Here is a 26,609-nt window from a genome sequence, read left to right on the forward strand (position 1 = left end):
GGTGAGTGGGGCTGCAGTTAAAATCAAGGTGTTCGCGAAGGTGACATTTGCACCAACCCCTGACAGTAAGAGGCATGAACTGTGATGCCACCTTGGGGGAAATCTTCACCTTTGGAATGAATACTCATAATTTAAAAAATAAATTCATCCGCCCCAAAATAAAAATAAACTTTCCTCCAATAGCTTAAATACACTTTGCCGCCTTCTGAGGGGGGTATGGAAAGTGCCGTGATGGCTTCTTGGACATCCGGGCATCTCTGGCTCTCACGCTCTGCTGCCCCCGGTGTAGTGATGTCCACAGAGGCTGAGACCGCAGAGGTTCAGGGAGCCGTTTGCCCCTCCCCCCATGGCCCCAGCTCTGTCTTTCTTTCGCACTGAATCTGCCGCCCGCTCAGCTACTGCGGGCTGCTGACTCAGGCACTCTTCATCTGCTGTGTCTAATGTGTCCTTGGTTTGCGAGGACCGGGTCCAGGAGCAAAGAAGCCCAGAGAAAGTCTGAACTTCACTGCCGGGCGCGCTCCAGGGCACCTGCTCTGCGCCCTCGGACAGGACCTGTCGTGCCTGTTGGCTCGCTCCCCATTTCCTTTCTGACTGAACGCCAAATAACTGAACCCCTGAATTTGGGAAATATTGCAAATAAATGCTTCATTTTCTTTCCTTCCAGGGCTCAGACCCATTTTCTTTCTGGTTTCAGCAGATTATCTAACAGAGGCAAGTTAATGCGGAGGTCCTACCACCGTGCCCGAGACAGATTCCGATGGAGAGGAGATTCCCAGAATGTGATCGAAGAGCTCCAAGATGAGGAGAGGGGACCCGGAAACAGAGGACAGGGTCTGCTTTTATTTTTCTAACCAGTACACCTCTCGCACAGAACCCAGCACTGGCAAACAGTACTATGATAGCCATTACGTGTAACTGTCAGGGGGAGTACATGAAAACACTTTCTTTCTTTTTAAAGATTTATTTATTTGAGAGAAAGAGAGCATGTGAAGGGGGGAGAGGGCAAAGGGAGAGGGAGGAAATCTCAAGTAGACTCCCCGCTGAGTAGGGAGCCTGTCACAGGGCTTGATCCTGGGACCCTGAGATCATGACCTGAGTCAAAATCAAAAGAGTCAGGTGCTTAACCGACTGAGCCACCCAGGCGCCCCAGAATGGAAAGTACTTTAACAGAAGTTCATGAAAAGTGCCGGGGAGCACGTTAATAAATAATAAATTCTAAGTAAGGAATTTGGGGTGGTGGTATTTGAGTAAAGCTTCGTCAGGTGAATAGGCTTTTCCTAGGTGAATAAAGGAAAAGCTTTGCAGACAACCTGAACAAAGGCCTGGGGATGGGGGTGAAATGCATAGTTTTTTTAACAAAAAAGTGAGAGATTAAGTAGTAGAACTTAACTTTTCAAGCACTTTTTTTAAATAAAGATTTTATTTATTTATTTGACATAGAGACAGCCAGCGACAGAGGGAACACAGCAGGGGGAGTGGGAGAGGAAGAAGCAGGCTCCCAGCGAAGGAGCCTGACACGGGGCTTGATCCTAGAATGCCAGGGTCACACCCTGAGCCGAAGACAGACGCTTAACCACTGTGCCACCCAGGCGCCCCCCAAGTTTACATTTTTGCAACATTGGCACACACAGAAATGAACTGTCAACTAATAACTCCATGGCCCTGGCCTTGCGGGTGTACAGAGGAGAAACAGGGAGAGGGACTGTGAGTTAGCGGGGGCCAGACGGAGGTGAGCCTTAGCTAAACACCAGAAAGTTTGGCTTTTTACCCACAGGGCAGTGTTTCCCAAAGCAGACTGGAGTTGCCGTTCTGAGGGCCATTGCTTGGAGTTACTCAAGAAAAGTCCTTTTGGTCAAATATATTTCAGAAATATGCTCGGCTCAATGAGCCTGCACAGGTCTCTTTTCTCTGGAATCGTGGGGTGCTGGGACTCTGCAAGGTGGGAGTGAAGTTCTCCAAACTCAAGTGACACAGCCTGGGCTTCTGCATCTCGCAGGATGGGAGCAGCTTGGGGACATGCCCCCATAGCTCAGCAAGGAGGCTTCGTGCACATTTTTGAGCTGGAGAATAACACCAACCACACAGGGCCATTTTGAAATGACCACAGTGTGAGGCCTGTGGGGTGTGGACAAGTGGTCAGGGGGCCACCCCAGGGAGCTCCGCTAGAAGCAAGGAGATTTGTCTCTGGCGAGGCAGTGAGGCTGGCCATGTCTAGAGGACCCCCCCCCCCTGCAGAGGCCCAGCTTGACTGCAGGCTGGTGCTGACGTTCCTTTTCATGTCTGGCGAAAGCCGCACAGCGCTCCAGAGCCGAGCAGCGGCCTCAGGTCTCCGGCCCCTGCGCTCAGAGAGGCCACACCCGGGACAGAGGTCAGGCAAGCTGAAACCAAAGTAGTGTTAGGTTGTCTTGTGCCCTCTGAGGAATGCTGTTTTCAACAGAGTTGAAAGAGAGAGCAGTGGCATGGGAGCTGAAGGCCCTACGTGGGCAGGAGAGATTTCAGAGCCCACCGTCGAGTCTGTCTCCTCTATGTAACATATGGGAAAACTGAGGCCAGAGATGATGGGACGTGCTGAAACTCACACAGCTAGCTGCTTACCAAATCACACTATGGAGTTATTAACTCCACAGTGGTTCTGCATTATTACCCTTCATGTTCATTTCTATCATTTTTTTTCAAGTGTTTTGACTTCATGTCCAGGATCCTTCAGGGTGATATTCTTGCTCAAGCCCGATTAAAATTTTTTATTTCTGAATTTATATTTTTGCAACAGTTTTTTAAAATCACTTTCTTTTGATTATCTGACCTTTGACTTTCCTTCGAACAAACAGATTTCAAAATGTAAGGAGGCTCATGACAGGAACGGGGCCTTTGCCAAGGTTTGAACGGTGCCAAAAAGATCCCTTACCAAATGGTTTCCTCACCCAATAAATTTTCCCTCATCCTTAATTTGACAAGTGACCTTCAGAGAAAGGACTCACAGAAGAGAGAAGGCAGCTGCCATCAGGAGAGGAAGACAGGGACCCTGGTGGCATTTCAGAGGATCGAGCAGAGGAAACTCAAATCCGAGTCCTCTGTTGGCTTCCGGGGCCTCGTGGAAGTCAGATTCCTTCCCTTTTGCAGCGTTAGCTCCTCAGCCCGATGCTCAAGGTCCCTTGAGTTCCCACAGACAACTTCTGTTCTGGCCAGATGTTTATTCTGGGTCATCTGCATTGACCAAACTTGCCCCGTTAATCCCCTCGAGTCTCTATTCATTGGAGTGTCCTGCTGTTCTGGTTGGTCCTTACTATGCTCTTCAAGTCCCTGTCTCTGCCCTGAGCATGTCCCCAACTTCTCCAATTCAAGCTGTTTCTCTGGAATGTTTAGCACTTGATAGGCTGTCCAAGCTAGATGGCTCCTTAGGGGTTATAAACTCTCATTTTTTTTGCTTTAGAGGAGTGGAAATAGAGGCACAGAATGGGAAGATAATTTGCCTAAGATCACACAATTTACAAATAGAAAAACTGGGACTCAGTTTTCCTGATTCTCGACCCATGCCCATTTTTTATATCAAGATAGTTTAAGCTATCTCTTACATTCACTGACCATGTAATAAGAATTATGATAACCAGTACTTTCATACCTAATGCATTAACATCTTGTCACTAATCCTATAAGTATTCTTCCATTCACCCACCCAGCCAGCCATCATGGTCCATCCATTCATTTATTCAACCAACCAGTGTTTACTGAGGGCCCATGGTCAAGCATGGTGCTAGGTACTAAGTATTACTATTTCCATTTCATAGTGGAAGAACTTGACACTCTGAGAAGTTCCATGACTTGCTCTAATAAATTGGGTCTCAATAGGAAACAGAATTGATTCAGGTGGTTTCTACGAAGGAGCTCTTTCTGGAGGTGTAGACAGGATTAAAGAAAGACAAGGCATATTGAGGCCCCAGGTGTTAGTAGCAGTGAGAAGCAAGGGCCACAAGGGTGAGGGGAGGACCCAATGTCCCTGGAGCCCAGTGAGAATGGGATGCAGCGAGGGGGGGGGGGGCTGCAGGTGTTGGATACTGAGCTGTCGTCAGAGGATGGGACAGGGTGGAGGTCCCAATCTCTTATCCAGGGACCCCCTTTGTCTGAGCCCAGCCAGAAAACACATGGCAAGGGAGCCCAGGGAGGTGGGTCACAGAGGTCAGCCCCTGGGGCACAGAGCAGGGTAGACAATGAATTTGGAAGAAGCAGAAGTACCCGGCCTAAGGCCCCGATGCTGACTGGGGGAGCTGGGGTGTCCACTCTGCCTTCACACTCCAAATCCTGTGCTTTCTTCTGACGCGGGGCTCACTTGCGTGTATGGCCTTACGCTCATTCAGTCAACTCCTCATTGTAGCAGTTTGTAAGCGGACCACTTACTCCTTGCAGGGCCTGTGTCTATGTCTCCTTTCCCTCCCCAAGTAATGAGGTCCGTGACCTTGCCTCACTTATCTCCAAGTTCCTCAGTCACAGTCCTTGGTGCCTGGTAGTCACTGCAGCCGCGGTGACGATAAAGAGCTCACGAGGAGCCCTGGGAGCTGCGCAGGAGGAAGCCTCGAGAGCAAACCCCGAGAGAAACCTCGAGAGCCCACGCCCACCCTCCAAGGCATGGGGAGCAGCGTGGGTCACTTCACGTTGCCTCAGTCACCTTTGTGGTGTCTGGGAAGGAGAACGTGCATTGTATCTGAGGCCCAGGCCTCAGAGGCTCTGGCTTCCAGAACATCTCTGCTCCTCTGCGCCCTTCCTGATGCTAGGCTGTCCGCTCTGGCTGCAAATTCTCGCAGCACTTCTGAAGGTCCGTGGGGGAGCAGATGGAACCAGAGCCTGCCCCTTCCCCTCAGGCTGGCGGCTCACACCTTGCTGGTGTCGTGGTGACAGAGTGATGTCTGTCAAGCTTTGGACGGCTTTATCTCACAGGTTCTGCTGGGCGACAGCAAACAATGATTGCGCGTCAACAGCCCGGCCCTGTTCAAACACCGTCAGTGAGAATGTCAACAAGAAATGGAAAGATTTGAAGACTCTGCTCATGGGCATTCAGTCTCTGGGTTGCCACCATGTATTTCCTTCTTTTTCTTTCTTTTGCTCTCCCCCAACCTGCCCAGAAAAGTGCAAAGAATCACAAAGGATTATCCTATTACTTGCTTTGGTTTTGTTTTTTTTTAAACTCATTCATTTTCATCTATGTTAAAATAAACTTACCTTGCATTTAGATGCAATAGTTGATTTTTGTTACTTTACTGATGAGTCCTAGCGAACCCTGGAGGTCATGCTTGACATCTCCTTCCTCTCCTCTTCAATGCCCAGGACGCAAGCTGGGGACTACGGCAGGGATTAAGAGAAAGGACTCTGAACGTGCCTCCGGAGTCATCTTTGTATAGTCCCCTCACGTACGTGTCCCTGTTTTAACACTGAGATCAATTCTGCAGAGTTGGTTTACGGGTGGAGTTGTGGAGGGCAGCTAGGTTAAGTGACTCGCCCAAGGTCACACAGCCCGTAAATGGTGGCGCTGAAGCCCCGTCTCATGTGTCCAACTTCTATTAACCCCACTGGGTTTTGCTGCTTTGGATAAAGGACAGAAATGGGCCCTCTCTCTGGTGTGACCGGAACAAGGATCTATCTGACAGAGTGCTTCCAGATTCACCTGCTTCCAAGAATGACTACAGAAAGTACTTAGAGAAATGACCACAAAGACTCCCGCAGATATGAGGGGTTGGGGACAGGTAGGCTAAAACGTGACCAGGCTGAACTGCAGTGATTTGGAAGAACGAGTGTTTTCTCTCTACTAGTCACGGCCCCGTCGTTTCCGTGGTATGGTGCCACTCTTAGCAAACCACATAGCAAGTGGCCTAACTATAAGCCTGTCTGTTATGAAATGCCCTTATTTGTTTAAAAAAAAAAACCCAAACTTTTCCCCTTGATCTCAGCCAGGCCAGCCCGCTTCTCCCTGGTCCCCAAGTTTTCCCAGGTTTTATGCATCCTTTTAGACCTCTTCTGGATCATTACTTTCTCATGAACCTCCCCTGATCCCCATCTGGATGAGGCCCCCTGTTCTGATTCTCTTCGCATCTTGTACTTTTCCTTTGTAGCTCTTATCCCATCTCTAATGACTTATTTATTTGTATGATTATTTATGTCATGGTCATCCCCTCCGTCATATCAGAAACCTAAAAAGGATTCACAGAGATTGTTTCTCTGCTGTTTACTGCTGTGTGACCGGTACATAAATATCTTTGTTGAACCTCCAAATATACGTTGAATGAATAAATGAAAGAAACAATGCCTGGGATCCTGTCAGCTTCTGATGAGTGAGAAGGAACCAGCTTCTACGGACCACCTGTTCAACAGGTCGGATGCTGTACGAGCCCTCTCTTAACTTGTTCTCACAAAAACCCTAAGAGAGGAACTGAAGCTCAGAGAAGGGGAGCTGATCTGCACACAGCTGGGAGAGGACAGAGCTGGGGGGGAATGAGGTTTCTGTGACTCTACTGCGGGTTTGCTCTCTTCAGCCTCACCGCCTGCCCCAAGATGTGGACCAGCCTGCACTTCCGCCCACGGCTCTGACTCCCAGCACCCCGCCTCCTCCGTCTTCACTTCACGAAGGCCCAACTCCATTTAGGGGCCAAAGCATCAACTGGAATATTACAAGAGCAACCTTAGCAATCGAAGGGCCACTCTAAAGGCCAGGAAGTTAGAAGTGGTTTCTCATTTCACCATAAGCCAGGTGTTTGTGGAAACTCAGTGCTACCCCTGTATTCTAATGACCAACCACTTTACAGTTTTCTTCTTTGTGTGCTTTGTAGGTTTTTAATTACTCGTGATTATAAACCACCTAATTACAAACGGTGGCCTGTGGATTGCAAAAATGTCTCCCAAACCGGCCTCCTTCCACTTCGCTTCATAGTACTGCTGCTGAGTCCCATGTGCCACCCCATCGTGCCCATAATTGCTGATGAGTTCCCCAGTGCCCACCTCAGGGGGTGACAGAATCGGAGGGTGGTGGCCTCTGCCAGTATCTTCAATTACAGCCAGTCCCAGAAGACAGCAGTGGCTTAGAGACGTCACCCAGCATGTTAATACAGACGCTAGGCCTTCCCTGCCCTGGTGTCAGCTTACCTCCTCTGCTGGACCTCTGTGGTCCTTCTAACCATGCGTGTGCCTACTCTCTAGTCATTACTTATTTTCCCTTTCAGTTACTTCACAGTTTCCCACACCTGTCCTTGTTTAGCTTGGAAGACTGTTCCCTCTCTCCATTTCCGAACCCTACTGAATCCTAAGGCCCCAGGTTACAGGTCCCCTCCTTTTCCTGATCCCCTTGCTAGAAGATCTCTCTTGCTCCAGGATCCTTTGAGTTCTCTTAGTATATTATCTGAGAATTTCTTCAGGAACTTACCTTTCTGGAATTATAATTATTTGTGGTGGTTTTTTTTTTGGGGGGGTATATACTTTGATTCGACCATTTGGTCATTAAACAAACACTGGGTACCTATTCAATTTACCATTTCTTCATTGTGAACTCTATGCAGGAAGAATCCATACTCAGTTCCTTTCTGTATCTGCCAAAGAACCAGCACAATGCTCCAGTTGAATTTAGAAGAAAAGCAGGACATAGGGAACTGGATTGGAAGAAGTGTGACTTCCGAGGTGGTTGGTGCTGGGCAGACCGGGAGGGAAAAGGCAGGGAGGTGGAATGGTACCAGCAAAGCTCAGAGGTGGAAATGGCATGGTTTCTTCTGGGAACAATGTGTCCTATATGGATTAAAGTTTGCTGGATCAAAGTGTTTGAAGAATGGAACGGTAGGAAAGGACTCGTCACATGGCAGATGGTAAATGATGGGAAGTTGCTAATTTACTCTAGACACACAACAGACCCATTTTGGGGGATGTTAAAAACACCAAGAGAAAAATAAAGATATTGCTTTCTTCGTGTAGGTGAGGCAAGCACCTTGCTAAATATTTTGTTAAAATCTACAAGGGATCCAGGGCTCAGGACGAGTCAAGCCCTTTATTCAAGAACAGAAGGAGGATGGTTAGAAGCTTGGTGGGTGGAGAAGGGAAGAAGGGATGGCATTCCACATGGATGGAAATTTGCTTAACCAAAGAGCCAAGACGAGAAGAGCCAATTATGTTCAGTTTGAGAAAAAGTAAGGAGGAGCAGTGGAAGAAAAGCCTCGAAACGGAGGTTGTGGACACTTTGTAGAAAGCCCCAGATTCCAGGCTGAGGATTCCATGCATAATCACAGAAAATCCAATGAGATTTTTGAGCAGGGAAATCACATAAAGCATACCTGAGGCCATTTCTAGCTCACTCATGGGAAAAAGATTGCCACACATGACATCAAGGTCTCTCGCCAAACTGGCAGGACCAGGATCGAAGCTTAGCTTTCCGGGGAGCAGGTGAGTTTTCCATTTCTTGGGAAGACTCTTTTCAAACATATATATGTAGATATTTTGGAGTGACTTACCATTTACCTCCAAGTATGCATTTGAGCCGTGACCAGCTTTATTCTCCTCTATCTTCCATAGTATACTGGTGAATAATTTGTCTTGGACGCATCCAGTATCTTTCATCTAGAGATCTTAAGGAGACTTAATGACAACCAAGCTTCATTATTTCTGTTTTGTGTATGAGGAAACTGACTCACAGAAGGTACAGCAATTTTCTCATTCATGCTGTGAGTTATTACCAGAACCATGAATGAAACCTCGGATGAAACCCTATTTCAGAAACCATTAAACCCTGTATCCTTTAGAGGAGTGGAGTTTACTATAATAATGACACCTTTGTGTTTAGAGTTCATTCCTTTATTCTGTGATTAAATCTTGGCTTATGTGGGGCAGAAGCATCTCACTACAACGCCAGCTTGAGTTGTTCTGCAATGTTAAGCAAGATGGGAAAAGTTGTTGCATGTTTTGGTGATAGCCAGCCCATTCAGATTTTATTGTTTTCATCCATCCCTCCATTTATTAATTTATTCATTCCATTATCACATACGAGTCCCTATTACATCATCTGGAAAAATGGGCAGAGTAATATTACCATTAGCAAAAGACTGTTTTGAGAAGTAAGATAATTTCTATAATGCACATTGTCTAGCACATAGTAAGCCCTTATTCATTAATAATTATTTTCATTAAACAAGTAATTCCAAGTGCCACACGGGAAGACAAAAAAATCATTCTTTTATAGACCTCTTTATGGGTGGAGAGGGCAAGGTTGCTTCAGAAGGGTGGCTTAATTCCTGCAGAAGAGGTAGATCCCTCAAATTAAAAACTGGAACAGAGCAGATGGGGCTCAGGTAGACCAGAGAGGGGGTCCCCGAGTTTAGACTATGAAGTACCAGGAGAGCTAGGAAGGTATTGCTGGGTAGTGGATGTTAAGTTGACACGAACCACACAGAAATGGGCTGGGGATGAAGAGAGAGAAAAGAAACACAGACAAAATTCAGATGAAATGGGGTGGAGCTTCTAAGTCCTACATATCTACCTCGTTATGGTAGGACCAAAGCCTTATACACTGATAGGCCAGCCTGTTTACATTCCCTATATTCTCGGTGCTTATTTCCCTGTTACTCTTCCTTCATATCGAACAGTTTTTGTCCACGTTCCCATCTGTCCCATCAGTGCTCAGGATACTTTGGAGACAGTGTTAAAAAGGAAGCCGCCAACCTTGGACCGAGCCACAGAGCAGCAGGAATCCCTCTGAGAAGTGCAAACACAGGGACACCCTCTTTCTACGGCTCACTGGGGATGAGGTGAGCTTGATATTATTAGGAAACTCTCATTTCATAGAGCTGCCTGCAGTTTCAGTCCTCTGTGTGCCCTAAAAACTGGGTTTAAAATCTTTCCCCACCCAGACAAAAAATCCTGAAGCTATTAAGGAAAATGTTGATAGATTTGGTTTCATAAAAGGTAAAACTTTTGTGTGACCAAAAACACCAAAACCAAAACTGAATGACAAGCAACAGACTGTTAGAAAATATTTGCAAAATGTAACACGTATTTTAACATTATATTATAATAAGAAGGAATAGCCATAATGCATAAAGAGCTCCTCTAAATCAGTAAGGAAAGCAAATCCAGTGGACAAAAGATATAAACAGGTAATTTCAGAAGAAACAGAAACACAAAATGCTCATCTTCAGTAGTAATGACGGGAATACAAATGAAAACAAGCTGCCATTTTGTTTGCCCATGAGATTGGCAAAAATTAGTCTTAGAAAGTGAACAATAGCCAATGTAAAGGGATACTGGGAGTTTCCTCTGATCATGACAATGTAAACTGTGTAGCCTTTTTAAAGGAGAGTTTGACAGTATTTACAACTACGTAAGGTATGCTTACCTATTCATACAACAATTTCACGTCTAGGAACCTACGCTATTTATGTATGTCCACATGAGGACAAAAATACAAGGATGTCAACTGCAACAACGTTTGAGACACTGAGCAAATACTACTAACATCTGACATTTATGAGGGCTAGCACTCTTCTAAGCGCTTTGTAACAGACAATGTAAGGAAACTGAGACAGGCATAGCTAGGGTGTGGAAACAGCAGGATTTTAGCCCAGTTTGTTTCCAGAGTCCCGTATGATGCTCTCTAAGAGAGAGAAAATAAAAGTCTGGTGCATACATACCATGGAATATAGTACAGCAGTTCAAAAGAGTGAGGTTTACAGACAGGGAGATCTCTCTAAGACATATTATTAATTAAGGGGAAAGAAATCAAGTTGCGAGAGACTATAAGGCCAGATGTGTGGGGAAAAGATACATTTGTGTATATATACAAATATGTATGTATGAGAATAAGGTAAAGGCCTTGACTGCCAAGAGAATGTGTGGTGTGTAGGGAGACTTGGGAGAGTAATTTTTTGAGGTATGTGTTATATATGTCTGGCTTCTTTTAACTTTTACAAGAATGCATTTGTGCATTACTTTGGTAAAAGAATTGTTCTGTTGGCCAAAATTAAAAAAAAAACACACACACAAAACCACAAAACAAAAATGGTTTAACTCCTATCAAGAGATCAGTCTTCTTTTTTTCCATGTAGACAATGGTGCAGGTCCTGGTTAGCAATCTTCTACAGTATCACCTTTTCTAGCCAATGTAGAAGGTGCCCATTATCTATATCTTGCTGATCACTACTAATTCTTTTCAAATAAGGTTTTCATGGCCAGTATTTGGGACCATGACTTCCTGTTAGCCCACCAAGCTCCATAAAAATATATAGCCAGTTATTGCAAAATTAATTTGGAACCTGAGAACCACATGGTACTCCTTTGGCTTTGCATATATTTTATTGTCTACAGGGAAAAGGATCCAGAATCACGGATTTTCTCTTATTTTGCTCCAGTGCATAAGCAAAAGTCTCTGGCTCACTTTGTTTTCCTGGTGTGGTTGTAGAGGTATGAATGAGTCACTCAACATACAGATTTAAAGGACTTACCTTCTGCCCAGAAGTCAGTGTTATTATCCGAGAGGAAAAGGCTGTATCGGATGGTTCAGGGCCTCTTCCTGCCTAAGTCCAAGTGAGGGTGGCTTTAACACAAAGCAAAAGATGACGCTGCTGGAACATTTACTGATTCAATTGCTACTTTTACAAGGTTATAGCTTTAGAACTCAGCTGCAGATCTCTGTGAGCTTATCTCTGACATGCCAGTGAGAAAGGTTCTTAAGATTCCTATTACTTAATGGGGAGTAGATTATAGCTTTTTTGGAATGGTCCAGCTGAGTACAGTTTTTCAATTTTTGAAATTTTAATGTTCTCTTAAGCATCTATACAGAAAAAAAAAATCGCATTCCCTTAAAAACAACCGTACTCTCTTGTTCTTGCAGCTGCTCATTTTACATCGTTTTAAGTAGTGTATAAAACTATTTTGTATCTGTTGTTCATTTAACCTTATTTCCAATACATCTTTTCATGTACTTGCCAAAATTTCATGCATTTGACATAAATCCGACATACCTGCCAGGATTCTGTTAATGTGACAGAGCTTGCTTGGATTATTCCCCAACTGTTGGACAACCATGCCCCTTCGCAGGTTTTGGTCATTATGAACATTCTAAATAGCCCTGCTATAAACATCTTTATACAAGTTCTCCCTCCCCCTTCCCCTTTGGATTATTTCCTTAGACATGGACTTCCTTAAATGGGTTTACTAGGTCAAAGGGGCTCAATGAAGAGTTTTATAGCTCTTGGCACATATTTTTCAGATTGCGCCCTGGGTGGATCTGACCAACGGCACGGGTCGCGAGAGGGCAGGAATGCGGAGGAGCGGCCCCTATAGCCAACCACCCTTCTTCTGGACCTGGAGCAGGCCTGCGGATGGAAGCCTTTTTCTATCGCTCTTATCCTCTTCCTGATTAGTGTTTAAGCCTAGGCTGGGAGAAGACCGCTGGGGACCTGCACAAAGGTTTTCGGATTCCAGGACTTCTGCCCTGGGGCCGGAAGCAACTCTTCCAGGCCCTCCACACCGGGACGAGAAGTCCAGTTTCCGACTCCCATTGCACACTCCCCCAGCCTTTCCACTAAAATCTTCCTGGCCCAGGCAGGCCCCTCGCCAGCGCAGAGCGCCGCAGGCGAGGGCAGCGACTGGCGGTCGCTATTATTTTGGCGCGGGTGATGCAAGGCCCGCATAGCTGTGCGCTGAGTCAGTGGGGGCGGGCCCACCCATCCCCCCATCCCCCCATCCCCCCAACCTCCCCGACCCCCGGGCGCGGCGGCAGAGGGGGTGGGGGTGGGCGACCGACCCCTGAATCAGCGGGGTCACCCTCCGGTGCAGGGTCTGTCGGGAGCGGGGCCGCGGAAAGACCCCAGCCCCGGGCGCGCTCTCCCCTCCCCCCGCTGGAGGGTCAAGCGAGGCGGTCACCGCGCGCCCGGCCGTTTACCCTCGGAGAACTCAAAGAGGGGGAGGAGGAAGCGGGGAAGGAAGGAGGTTCCAAAAGGAGAAACGCGAAACGGGACCCACAGGAGGAAACGAAAAAAATGGAGGCGAAGGGGCGACAAGAGGCGGAGGCCGGCGGGCGGGGGCGGTGGCGCGCGCGGGGCGGGGCGGGGCGAGCGGGGGCGCGCGCCAGCGGCCGCGGCCCGAGGGGCTTGTGGGTAGCGGCTGCGCGCCGCCGGAGACGGGATCCGCGCGGGAGTGTGTGAGGGGTTCGGGCTTGTGGGACCGAAGCTGCCCCGGCGAGTATGGGGGCGGGCTGGCGGCGGCCGTAGTTGTCTGAGCCCGGGCTTCTGCCTCCGGGAGCGCCAGAGGGCGGGGCGGTCCAGCCCGGCAGTGGCCTCGCCGCTTCCCCGCTCCCGCCCTCGGAGTCCTGAGGGAGCTCGCGGCGGACGAGCGGACCGGGCGGCGCGAATCTGACTGAGGGGCGGGGACGCCGTCTGCTCTTCGCCGCTCCCGGCCGGGCCGGGCGGCCCCCTGGACAACCCCAGGCCCCGGACCGGCATTGAGAGCCGAAGCCGGAGCTAGAGGCGGGTGGTGGGCCCTGGCGGAGCCCCGCCCGGAGCCGGCGGTTCGGGGGCGGCGCTAGGCCCCGAGGCGCCCGGGCCGGAGCGCGGGGAGCGGGAGTGCGGGGCCGGGCGGCGGCGGCATGAGCCGGCCCCCGGCGACGGGGAAAATGCCCGGCGCCCCCGAGGCCGTGCCGGGGGACGGGGCGGGCGCAAGCCGCCAGAGGAAGCTGGAGGCGCTGATCCGAGACCCTCGCTCGCCCATCAACGTGGAGAGCTTGCTGGTAGGTGGCCGGGGCCCGGGCGCCCTCCCTGCTCTAGTAGCGCCTGCTTCTGATCCCCCTCTGTGCCCACCCATCCGTGGGAGGGAGGTCTCGCCCCACCCCGCCCCGCTTCCGGCAGCCGGGCCGGGTCGGAGGCCAGAGACTTCTGCGACCAAGTTCCAGCAGTAGAGACCCACGTTTGATTCTTCCCCTTCTACCTCTTGGAGCTGGTGTCATCCCCGGCTGCCTCTTTCTTGAGCCCTGGGAGGAAACACCCCTCTTCTTCCCGCCTCTCCTCTCGCTTTGGGGAGGTAGGGAGCAGGATTTGCTGTCTTATATTCACTAGACTAGCCAATTTGAAAGAGTGGCATGCTGCGTGGGGACGTGGGTCGAAACAGGGAAACCTGATGCTTTCCCTGTTGGGAGTACCCAGCTGGGGTAGATGACAAAGAGCCAGAGCCAAAGAATCAGTCTGAATTGTCGAGTAGAATAAATCTCTCCTTTTCATTGTATCTCTTTCTTAAGGCAGTCTGTGAAATGCAAATTAATAACCACGTAAAGGCTGCTAGTTGGTTCTTGATTAAGAAAGGAGTATGTTTGACAAATTAGAAATGCACCGTAGAATGCTTGCTTATTTCTTATTTTTGTTAGGATAGACGATTGTATTTCACAGACAGTTTGATCAGTGTGCTTTAGAGATGCATTTATGAGAAAGGGGGATATGGAGTTTTACCCCGGGGAGGAGAAGAAAGTGAAAAAGATGCTCTGGATATTAAATTTACTCGGGAGGACTAGAATTTGTGTGGGTGATCCTTGAACCCTTCAGATGTTCTCTACCAGAACTCCTGTTCAGTTCTACTCTCTGCTGGGAGAAACCTAGTGACTGTATGCTGAGAAAAACTGTCTCCTCCCTTTCCAGTGATTAACTGACTTTTCTTCAGAAGTCATTGGTTATCCTTTGAGGTTTCTGGAATCATTTGCAGAGTGACTCAGTGCTGTTTGGCCAAAGTGCAGGAACTGACTGAAGAGTGTGTCTTTCTGTACAATGAGCAGAATGTAGTGATGTACTGTGTCCTGTCTGATGTCTTTGACGTTGTCTTGCACTGATTTTCACATTAGTGTGTTGGTTGTGTTTTCATGGCATCATGACACCCTGGTCCTTCTTTAGCAGTCTTCAGTTGGGTGTAGGACTGTTTGCATGAAGGGCATAACTTTTCCTAGGCCAAAGCAGAGACTCCGGGCTTCACTCCCAACATTTTCACTTTGGTATTTTGCTAGCAAAACCTTGACCCAAGGCCAGAAAGTTCAGTTAAAAATAGTACCGCAAGTATTCATCAGGTTCATATTCAATCCCAGATAGAAATTTTTTACTGTACTTTTTTACTGCACTTTCATCTCTTGGGTCTTTACTGATGTTAATTACAGTTATTCGGGTTCTAGTTGGGATATTGGAATATCCTAAGTTAATTATACCTGTAATATGTCCATACATTCTGTTTTGTTAAAGTATTTTCTAAATTATTAAAATGAAGGCTGTTTTTAAAAGTGAAACATTACACATGTTTAGTAAACAGTTTGGTCCATTCATTTATTGAGTGCTCAGTACAGCCAAGACACTTGACGCTTTTATTAAGGTGATGTATTGTTGGTATGAAGAGTTGACATTAAATGCTGCTGACTGGACAGATTTTGCTTTTGCTGTTTTTAGTTGATTAAATATTATAGTTCTCAGTTGAAGTAAATCTTACCGGGCCAAAAATTGTCCCTTACTCTTTTCTTTGGAGCAAGGTTGCAGTGCTTCTATTGCAAATTGATGAGCTGAAAATTTTTTTTGACACTGTGCTGTAGTAAGTTTGTTTTATGTGTATCGTACAAAATAGTAGAATGAGTTTGGCTTTTTTTGTGGTAACATTTATCAAATTTACTATTTTTTTTAATTTTATTTATTTTTTAAGATTTTATTTATTTGACTGAGAGAGACAAAGCAAGGGAGGCAACACAAGCAGAGGGAGAGAGAGAAGCAGGCTTCCTGTTGAGCCGGGAGCCCGCCTCGGGGCTGGATCCCAGGACCGTGGGATCATGACCTGAGCCGAAGGCAGACGCTTGACTGAGCCACCCAGGCACCCTAAAATTTACCATTTTAATCATTTTTTAAGTGTACAGTTCAGTGGCATTAATTACATTCATCTTGTTGTGCAACCATCACCATTATCCATTTCCAGAAATTTTTTTGTCTTTCCAAACAGAAACTCCATGAATTAATCTTTGCAAGAATGTTATAAAAACATATTTTCTGAAATACTAATGAAATAATGACTGGGATCACTTTAAAGGTTTGCTATTTTATGATTTAGCCTGCACATCACAGTTAATCATTGTTTTACTGCATATGGCATTTCTTCTGGTTTTACTATAGAAAGTATTTTTTCTGTAACTGAGAAAACTTAAGTAATATAGTCAAATAAAAACACTGCTATGAGTCTTAGTTACTTCATTTAGGAGCTCAGAAAGTACCATTTAAAGTTGTATACTAAGATGACAAAAGTATGAAGATGAAATATACCAGAAGTTACTGTGTAATTATTCTTAGAAGGTAAAAGTCTCTTTGTAGGAAAAAATGTTAGATGAGATTACATGCAAAGTGCTTAGCTCAGTGCTTGGTACCTAGTAGTGCTCATTACATTTAGTTCACTTATGTGTGCAGTTAGTATAGCTAATTGCTTTAAGTTTCCTTTGAAAAGTAGAATGGTTTTATTGGCAACCATTTCTTGCTATATATATATAATTTTGAATATATAGCATTATAATTTGAATTTGCCACCAGAAAAGTGCTAGCAATCATCAATCGAGCATAAGTAAAGCTGGATTTTTTTTTTTTTAAAGATTTTATTTATTTGAGAGAGCAAGTGAGTGGGGGTGGGGGGTGGGGGCGGGGGGGAGGGTATGCGGAGGGGGGGGGAGAGGAGGAGCGGAGGGAGAGGGACTAGCAGGCTCTCCACTGAGCAGGGAGCCCACCATGGGGCTTGATCCCAGCATCCTGAGATCATGACTCCAGCCGAAGGCAGATGCTCAACTGACTGAGCCACCCAGGCACCCCAGTAAAGCTGAATTCTAAGACTGTGTCTGTGTTAAAACACTTTGTCTTTTTTCTCTGCAGATGCTCCTCGCTTTACGTAGGTCCTTAAATTAATCTGAAGAGAGTATATCCCTTTTGTGGTTGCAGATTGTGGGCTGCTTGGTATTATTTAAAAATAGAGGTGTTTTTTTTTTTTTTTTAAGATTTTTTATTTATTTATTTGACAGAGAGAGACAGCCAGTGAGAGAGGGGACACAAGCAGGGGGACTGGGAGAGGAAGAAGCAGGCTCCTAGCAGAGGAACCTGATGTGGGGCTCGATCCCAGAACACCGGGATCACGCCCTGAGCCAAACGCAGACGCTTAACTGCGCCACCCAGGCGCCCCTAAAAATAGAGGTTTTTTTTTTTTTTTTTTTTTTAAAGACTTATTTATTTATTTGAGAGAGAGTATGGGCGGAGCGGGGAGGGGGGGTGGGAGAGAGGTGGGAGGAGAGGAGGGAGAATCCCAAGCGGACTCCCCATGGAGCATAGAGTCAGACTGGGGCTCCATCTCAGGACCCTGAGATCACAGTCTGAGCCAAACCAAGAGTGGGATGATCAACTGACTCTGCCACCCAGGCTCCCCAAAAATAGAGTTTTGAGAGAGGTTTGTTTCTGTAATACTTTTTTTTTTTGGAGGGGAGGGACTTCAATGGTATGCCTCTGCAGTGTTTGAAACTTTTTGGTAAACACCCATGTTCTGTTGTCAAGACTCAGCTTCTCGTAGTGCTTTCCCAGATAATATGGTAAAAAGAATTGTGCTTTAATATTATGCTGGAGAGATGCCTGTCTGCCTGCCTGCCTGCCTGCCTTCCTTCCTTCCTTCCTTCCTCTCTTTCTTTTCTTTTCTTTTCTTTTCTTTTCTTTTCTTTTCTTTTTTCTTTTCTTTCTTTTTTAAGATGTTATTTTTTTAAAGTAATCTCTATACCCAACATGAGGTTTGAACCCACAACGTTGAGATCAAGAGTTGTATGCTTTACCTACTGAATCAGCCAGGTGCCCCTGAAGATCTTTCCAAAGATCTTTCTAAAGATCTGTGCTTTTGGGTTTTGATATGTTTTACTAAAATAGTAAATGGTTATAATAACCTGGGATTCAGGCTTGAGTAAACTGTTACTTAAGACTGGTATTGGTGAGGAAAGGTGATTAAAATTTTATTTATGAATTTCAGTGACTTAGAATACAAAATGCTTTATTTGATAGATTTCATTATATCAGTAAACCGTGTGAAAATATTTCTTATCACAGTGCTTAGATTTCAGCTTGGTACTGGCTATCTTCCTAATTAAAGTAAGATTTTATGTATATTTTTTCCCACTGTGTAATAAGCATGAATATTATAAAGATATAAAGGTGAAATAGAATAAAAATTGAAAAATTGTTTTATACATGTTTTTCTTTTGTGAAATAAAAGTTGGGCATTTATAGTATAAATGGGATTACTTTAAAACTTGTGTTTTGATGATCATTAAAGACAGTGAATTAGCTGGAGAGGTTTAAAAAAGTAATGTATGGAATTTACTGTTTAGGTGAAGTTGAAACTGTTTGAAAGTACCAGTCCACAGTCCCTCACCCACAATTTTGCTGTATAAAGAACTCTGAAAGCCAAGGTTTTGGTAAAATGTACTTGATCGTAACATCTGACCTGATCTGATGTTAGAATATTTATGATCAATTTGTCCCTCTTGGTATAATTGGAATAGCTTTCCTTGGAGAAATATTAATGTGTTTGATTTCAGGGTGCTACAGCAGACTTGCAAGAGGGTTTTCAGGAATGTACTATATGGTATGTGTACTTTATTACCTGTCTAAAATCCAGAAAATTCTGAATTCGGAAACATCTTTCCCCAGTGTAAGGCCAATGTAGACTTACATTCGTCTCAAACACTGTAGTTATAAAGAAATAGTGACTAATTATCTTGAAACCTAAGTTGTTGTTTTGGTTGAGTCCTGATCCATAGTTCTCTTTTCCCATTTTGAATTCTGAAATATTCTAAACATTAAGAGAATATAGCATGCAAATATGAATTATGAAGCATAAAAAAACCTTCCAACTTAATGAACAGAATACTAGCCTGTTGAAGTTACCATGTGTTGGTGTTGCTTGATCAGTCTTCATGCATTCTCTCCTGTTACCCTGAAATTTTTTATGAAGATTTATTTATTTATTTGAGAGAGAGCAAGCGTAAGTGAGGAGGGAGAGAGAATCTCAAGCAGAGCCCCTGCTGAGCAGAGAGGCCAATGTGGACCTTGATCTCATGACCCTGAGATCATGATCGGAGCTGAAATCAAGATTTGGACACTCAACCGACTGAGCCACCTAGGCTCCCCACTAACATTTTTTTTTTTATTCTCTTGCTTTATTTTATAGATTACCACATTTGTATGTATCCCTACACAGTCCTGTTTAGTTTTACTTACTTTTTTAACTTCAAAAAAGGTTAAAATTTGTATTGTACACTATATTCTTTTGTGACTTGCTTTTTTTCAGTAAGAGTTAAATTTCTAAGATGCACCCACACTGCAGTTATTTGCTCCAATCTATCTAATGGATATTTAGATTTTTTTTTTTCCTTTTCTGCTGTTATGGACAGAATTGTTGTGAACGTTCCTGGAGCCCATGTGAAGTATCTGTAGGCTAGGGTATATATTTAGGAGTGGAATTGTTGGGTTTTAAGATATGCTATGTTCAACTTAACAAGGTAATGGGTAGAGTTTAAATTTTCCCCCAACATTTTTTTTTTAATATTTATTTATTTGAGAGAGTGAGAGAGCGTGAGAGCAAGCGAGCAAGTGAGCAAGTGCAGGGAGGAGGGGCGGGGGGAGGCGGAGAAAGAATCTCAAGTAGGCTCTCTGCTGAGCACAGGACCATGAGATCATGACCTGAGCTGAAACCAGGAGTTGGACGGACGCCTTACCCACTGAGCCACCCAGGTACCCCTTTCCCCAACATTTTATTTTGGAAAATTTCAAAGTATAGTAAGGTTGAAAGAATTGATGCTGAACATCTGTATACTCACCATCTAATTAATAGTTTGCTATATTTGCCTTATATCATCTATCCCTCCCTTTATCCATCTATCACTACATCTTTTTTGATTCATTTAAGGTAAGTTGTAGCTATTGGTATGCTTCTTTAAACACTTCAGCATGCATTTTGTTAAGTAAAGGGCAGTATTTGTTTAGGCTTTTTAAATTTTTTTTGTTTAGGTTTTTTAAAGATTAAATTTACATATAACGAAATGCACAAATCTTAAGTGTACTATTGATGAGGTTTGACAGATGCACACACCTGTGTAATGCAAATCCTTAACAAGCTACAGAACATTATTACCAACCCAGAAATTTTCCTTATATGTCTTTTCAGCTAATTCCACACCCCATTCCCTTAGATTCTGTCACTCTTCTGATTTTTTTTTTTTTTTTGTACTAAGGATTACTTTAGCCTCTTCTAGAATGTCATATAAATGGAATCCTGTATAGTGTGTACTCTTTTGTATCTGGCTTATTTAGCTCAGCATAGTTTTTGAGATTCAAACATGTTTTGGTGTGTATCAGCAGCTTGTTCCTTTCTTATGACTGAGCAGTATTCCGATATATGTGAAACCAGTCTGTTAGCCATCTCCTGTTAATGGATACCTGGGCTGTTTTGAGTTTTTGGCTATTATATATTATATATTTTGTTTTTAAATAAAGCTTGCTAAGAACAATCTTGTATTAAATCTTTGTGAGGACATGTTTTCATTTCTTTTGGGTAACTATCTAGTAGTGAAATTGATAGGTCATAAGGTAGAAGTACGTTAAATTGGGGCACCTGGCTGGCTCAGTTGATGGAGCCTGTGACTCTTGATCTTGGGATTGTGAGTTCAGGCCCCATGTTGGGTGTAGAGATTACTTAAAAATAAAATCTTAAGAGACAGAGGGGGAGAGAGAGAGAGAGAGGAGACTGCCAGATCTTTTTCCAAAGTGGTCATTGCACTCCCACAGCAGTGAATGAGAGTTCCAGTTCCTCCCCAACACCGAGTCTTAAATTTTAGCCACTGTGTGGGTGGGTAGTGTTATCTCATTGTGAATTTAATTTTGCATTTCTTTGATAACTAATGATAATAACGTTTTCAGGCACGTACTGGACATTTCTGTATCTTCCTTTGTGAAACATTAGTTCATATTTCTGCCCATTTAAAGGTTCTTTTTTCCTTTGTTATTGATTTAAACAAGTTCTTTATCCTATATACAGTTCCTTGTCAAATATATGTTTTGCAAATGTTTTCTTCCAGTCTGTGGCATGTTTTTTTTTTTTAACAAAATTTTTTATGGTTATCGCTTTTTTTGCCTAAGAGACTTGCCTTTCCCCATGTTGCAAAGATATTCTCTTTTGCTAGAAATTTTATAGTTAACTTTTATGTTTAGTCTAGGATAGATAGAAGCCAGTTTTAGTGTGTGGCGTGAGTTAGGGGTCAAGGTTTATTCCCCCCCAATATTTCCCATATCCAGTTATACAAACAACCCACCATTTTTTTCAAGCTTTATATGTAACTGACACATAACATTATATAAGTTTAAGGTGTACAGTTGATACATGCATATATTGCCAGTTGCTTACCACAGTAACCGTTAGTTAACATGTCCTTCACCTCACGTAATTACCATGTGGTTTGTTGCTATTGTTATTAGTGTAAGAATATTTAAGATTTACTCTATAGCAACTTTCAAGTATACCATATAGTTAACCACTGTTACCAGCACCAATTTTTTAAAAACATTTTTCTTTTCTCATTGGATTGCTTGGTGCCTTTGTTAAAAAATGAATTTTCTGATAGGTGGACTTTTTATTTGTCTATCTACCATCTAGTAACTACACTTAATTGTTAGTTATGGTTCTGTTGTTTAACCGTGCTCTATTCAGAATTTATTGATTTATTTTGTACTTTTATCTTTTTACCTGAAGGAAATGGGCAGGCAACTGTGGTTGAAAAACCTAGATTTTGTTTTTTTGAAGGGAAGAAAGCTGTAAATTTTTGTAATTATAAAAATAATATGTTCTTATTGTAGAAAACTTAGGAAATAAAGGTATAAATGCAAGTGACATATATAGTCTCCCCACATAGAGTTAAATTAACATTTTGGTATAAATATATGTCTGAAAAATTAAAATAGAAAAAAAGTAGAACTACATTGTATATGTGCTTTGTCATTTTCAAACATAATAGAAGCTTTTGTGTAGTCAAATTTATCAGCCTTCTTACTGTAGAGTGATATCTGGCTTAGATATCATGCTTAGGACATTCTCCATCACCAAAATTATGGTATCATATACCTGAATTTTCTTTTAGTGCTCTGATGATTTTGGTAAGGTCTGAATTGTTTGTTCAGATATCTAAAGTGCTTTATAAATTTTTTTGTTATAGTTAATTGCTTATTATTCAATATCTGATTTCCCTTATTCTTTAAGAGTTTAGACTTTTTAGTTATAAAGCAACTGATAGAAAGTTTCTTTCTCTTGTTCCTTTTTTAAAAAGGTTTATTTATTTATTTGAGAGAGAGAGAAGAGAGATGGAGACAGCAAGTGGGGAGGGGCAGAGGGATAGGGAGAGAAGCAGACTCTGCTGAGCACAGAGCCCAATGTGGGGCTCAGTCTCATGACCCTTAGATCATGACCTGAGCTGAAATGAAGAGTTGGACCCTCAACCGACTAAAACACCCAGGTGGCCCAAACTTTTCTTTATTTTCAAGAGATATGGACTTGGAACTAATTTCTAACACTTTGTTATTAGGGTTTTATATGCCATGGAAATGAATAGCAGAACCTTCTCCAGTAATACTTTAGATGGAAACAGAGCAGAACAGGGTTGGCATTATCTTAATTACCTGTATGATTATGATGAGGAATGCTTAATACACTAAGTGTTGTCTTCTTATGTACTTCTTGGTTTTTGAGTTTATTTAATGAACAGAATATAAGTTCTTTTAGGACGTGTCTTTTTTTGTCTTCTGTTGTTGTGTCCTGTAAATATTTGTTGAACGAACTAACAAATAATTCTTTTTTAAGTAATAGGAGTGATAACCTGTAGAAATATATCCCTGCTTAAAGAGATAGTAAAGTATTCCCCAAGTAAACATTTTGATATATGTTCCTGTCATTTATTTCTTATCTATTTATAGGAAGGAAGATAAGTAAAAATTTGTATATGCAGAGAGGATAGGTTTGAGTGATTGAATTAATTGGAGGTGAAGTAGGAAAAGTGAATAATGATTTGGACATTTTCTGGAATGTGAAACAAATTTGTTTTGGAAAGGATTTAAGCTAATTTTAGTCAGTGTTTTAGGTAAAGTAAGGATACTTTGTGTGGGCTGCACAGCCTTTATCATTTATTGAGTTTCATCTGTTCCCCTTACACCCTAATTTTTCTTCTGGTTAAATATATCCAGTTCCTTCTTATATACCTAAGTGATGCCTGTGTTGAAACAGTGCTTCATGAGTAAGGGCAGATGAAATGCTGGTGGGTCTGTTCACAGGGTGAAATTCTTTAAAATGGTATATTGGCTGGTATTAATAGTAAGGCAGTATTGATTAATAAAATTAAAAGAAAGCTAAGGGACATGAGAAATTTTGATCAGGGAATCAAAGTCTTATTATAAGTCACTATGAATGACTGTTTTGACAAATTTTCAGATGTTAAGCATTCTGATTACCAGCATTTTCATTTAGCTTTAAAATGTTTATTGTTTGTAATAATCTGTTCTTTCTCTAATAAACCCCTATACTTGATTTTTCTTGTTCCCTTTGCATTGTATTTTAAAACAGCTATATAGAAAGAAGAGAATTTAGAGTGTGGTTTTTCTTCTGTATGTAATGGGGGCTGTCAGTTAGCAAAGGAGAGCAGTCTTGATAATGTTGGTTGAATGATAAATACAGGCTGCAGATGTAGTGCAGTTGTGAAGACAGCGTTACACTCTCTTCTTTGCTCCTAGAATAAGTTCCGAAAAAAAAGTCTGGCAGTTGAGAGTGGTCAGCAGGTGTCGAACATAGGTATCATTGTTTATTAGATTTATTAGTTCTCTTTGTTCTTTTTATTTTATTCTATAATTTCCATAACATAGATTCATCCATTTGTAAGTATACAATGTATTGATTTTCAGTAAATTTATAGAGTTGTGCAACCAACATTATCACAATCCATTTTCATTAGCCCCCCAAAATTTCCTTGAGCATGTTTGCAGTCAGTCCTTACTCCCAGGGAAGTCAACAGCTGATATGTTTCTTGTGTCTGTAAGTTTTTCTTGTTTGGAAATTTCATACATGTGGAATCATACAATATTCAGTCATCTTTCTGCCTTCTTCCAATTACCATAACATTTTTGAGGTTCACCTGTGTTGTAGCATATATCAGTATTTTGTTCTTTTTTATTGCTGACTAATACTCCATTGTACAGATATACCTTATTTTGTTTGTGAATTCATCATATGTATGGACATGTGTTTTTACTTCTCTTAGCTAGATTTTAAGGAGTTGGATTGGTGGGTCATATGGTATGCTTCTGCTTAACTTTTTTTTTTTCTTCTTCTTCGGCTTAACTTTTAAGAAACTGACAGACTGTTTTCCAAAATGTCTGTATCATTTTACATTCCCATCAACGATGTGTGAAGGTTCCAGTTTTTCCACATGTTCAAATAACACTTGACATTGTATGTCTTTTTGATGATAACCGTGATAGTACCTTTTCCTAATGATAAATGATGCTGAACACTGCTTCATGCGCTTATTAATTTTGTTTTTTAAATTTTTACTAAGGTACCATGAGTATGGTCTAATAAAAGGAGTTTCATTTTGTATACAACAAGCCAATTCCGGTGGTTAAAATTATACAGATACATATAGATTAGCCCTTTTTAGGTGAAATTATCCTACTGACTACTGTCTCCACCTGAAAGGCCTAATTAATACTAAGCATTATTTTCTTTTTAAACCTTATTGTGGTACCTTTTCCTTCCAAGTAGTGAATACGCCTTGCTGAGCTGTAGGCCCTGATGATGGCAGTGAAGTCTCTACTAGTTATTTGTAAGCTACAGATCAAGTTGAAGGACTTCTGACTTAAAGTATGGTCTTTGATTGTTTGATTGTTTCTCCATTCAGTTTTCTGATCTTTCCTTTTTTTAATTATTATTATTATTTTGAACATCTTGATTAAGCTTATAAACTGATTTCTCTCATCTTGACCCAGCATTTATCTTTATAAAACTTCTGTTCTACATAAAAATTAAAAAAGCAGTTCTTACTATTAATTTTGTAACTTGGTTCTTGTGAGTGGGTTAACTACTGGTGTTTTAAACAGTCTGTGTTACACTTGGCTTTTGGCTTTGAATTTAACATACAAATACAGATGTTACTTCTTGTTCATAGGTGGCATGGATATTGATTTGTGGGATTAAATTATGAGCAGAATTTTGGAACTTAACCAAGACCATGTTCTTTTCAGATGTAAAAGTAGCTGCCATATTTGTCCATTTTACCCTATTGTTTTACTGTGTGTTTCAGTATGATTCCTTTAGAAGTCACACTAAAAAGTATGCTTATTGAAATTGAAGTTCTCTGTTTAGCTTTAGTTTATATTGTATTTTTTGAGTTTTTATTAAAGATAATCACAAATGGGACTTTTTTTTTGCAGAAAGGAAAATTTAGGAAATAATTCTTTCAGTACCTAAGGTGCTTTAATTTATTAAGGATGAATTTTAAATATTTTGGTTGTAGTGATATTCTTCTAAAAGGAAAGTGCACTGGGGTTGCCTGGGTGGCTCAGTTGGTTAAGCATCTATCTGACTCTTGATTTTGGCTCAGGTCATGATCTCAGGGTTGTGAGATTGAGCTCCGTGTGGGGTTTGACGCTGGGTGTGGAGCCTGCTTAAGATTCTCCTCTCCCTCGCCCTCTGCCCCTCCCCCTCCTCCTCTAAAACAAAAAAATAAAAGGAAAGTGCAATAGCCCAAGTGCCATGAAGTTTGAGGCCTGCAAGATCTAGTGAAATGTGTTTTTGTATATTGAAACCCTTGCAAAAATATTTCAAGTATTAAATGGGTAAACATTGGTATGATTTTGAAAAATGTTTCACCTTTTTCGGATAACTTATAGAGTTATGGTTTGTGATACTCGGGACTTTTATATATTTAAATACATATGGCCATATTTTATTATGTGTCATGTGAATAAAGTTCAAATTGAAGTTGAATGGTTAGAAATGATGTGTTGTGTTTGACGTGTGCCCGTGTTGAAAATCAAGATTAAACATTTTTTTTTTTTCTGTATGAATCACTAGATTTCTCTAAGGGCCACTAACAGGTCATATAGTCATCATCTTTTGGAATTAGTAGAAAATATATCAAAATTAATATTTTCTTTTTTTTTCATTTTTCCACATGAACTTTATTATTATTTTTTATAATAATATTTTTTATTATATTATGTTAGTCACCATACAGTACATCCCTAGTTTTTGATGTAAAGTTCCATGATTCATTACTTGCGCATAACACCCAGTGCACCATGCAATACATGCCCTCCTTAATACCCATCACCAGCCTATCCCATTTCCTCCCCCCCCCCCCAAGCCCTCAGTTTGTTTCCCAGAGTCCATAATCTCTCATGGTTCATTCCCCCTTCTGTTTACCCCCCCTTTCTTCTTCCCTTTCTTCTACCGATCTTCCTACTTCTTATGTTCCATAAATGAGTGAAACCGTATGATAATTGTCTTTCTCTGCTTGACTTATTTCACTTAGCATT

The 26,609-nt window shown here is 42.5% G+C and overlaps 2 protein-coding genes across 8 annotated transcripts in view; one reads left to right on the top strand and one right to left on the bottom strand.

The window, feature by feature from the left end:
- Positions 1-1,439: 1,439 nt before the first annotated feature.
- Positions 1,440-14,077, bottom strand: LOC123778573 (uncharacterized). 7 transcript variants are annotated; one of them, XR_015725342.1, is made up of 5 exons: positions 13,939-14,077; positions 11,457-11,548; positions 8,475-8,883; positions 5,212-5,331; positions 1,440-5,106 (listed from the first exon to the last, which is right to left on the bottom strand). XR_015725342.1 is itself a non-coding variant. In XM_087863857.1 (5 exons), the coding sequence occupies exon 1, from the start codon at positions 13,455-13,457 to the stop codon at positions 12,876-12,878; it is 582 nt and encodes a 193-aa protein (XP_087719983.1). In that variant the 3' UTR covers positions 1,709-5,106; positions 5,212-5,331; positions 8,475-8,883; positions 11,457-11,548; positions 12,761-12,875. The 7 variants fall into 7 exon arrangements, 3 of the variants coding, with proteins under 3 accessions (XP_087719983.1, XP_087719984.1, XP_087719981.1); XM_087863857.1 differs by lacking the exon at positions 13,939-14,077 and adding an exon at positions 12,761-13,457 and having other exon boundaries at positions 1,709-5,106; XR_015725343.1 differs by lacking the exon at positions 8,475-8,883 and having other exon boundaries at positions 1,456-5,106.
- The window catches only part of ROCK2 (Rho associated coiled-coil containing protein kinase 2), a 133,839-nt gene continuing 120,830 nt past the window's right edge, over positions 13,601-26,609 (top strand). The window contains exon 1 of the mRNA XM_045776013.2: positions 13,601-13,741. Coding sequence (XP_045631969.2) covers positions 13,601-13,741 — 141 coding nt within the window. The remainder of the gene's footprint in view (positions 13,742-26,609) is intronic.

Source organism: Ursus americanus, chromosome 7, assembly GCF_024610735.1.
Source record: "Ursus americanus isolate L20-20 chromosome 7, mUrsAme1.1.p, whole genome shotgun sequence".
NCBI lineage: Eukaryota > Metazoa > Chordata > Mammalia > Carnivora > Ursidae > Ursus > Ursus americanus.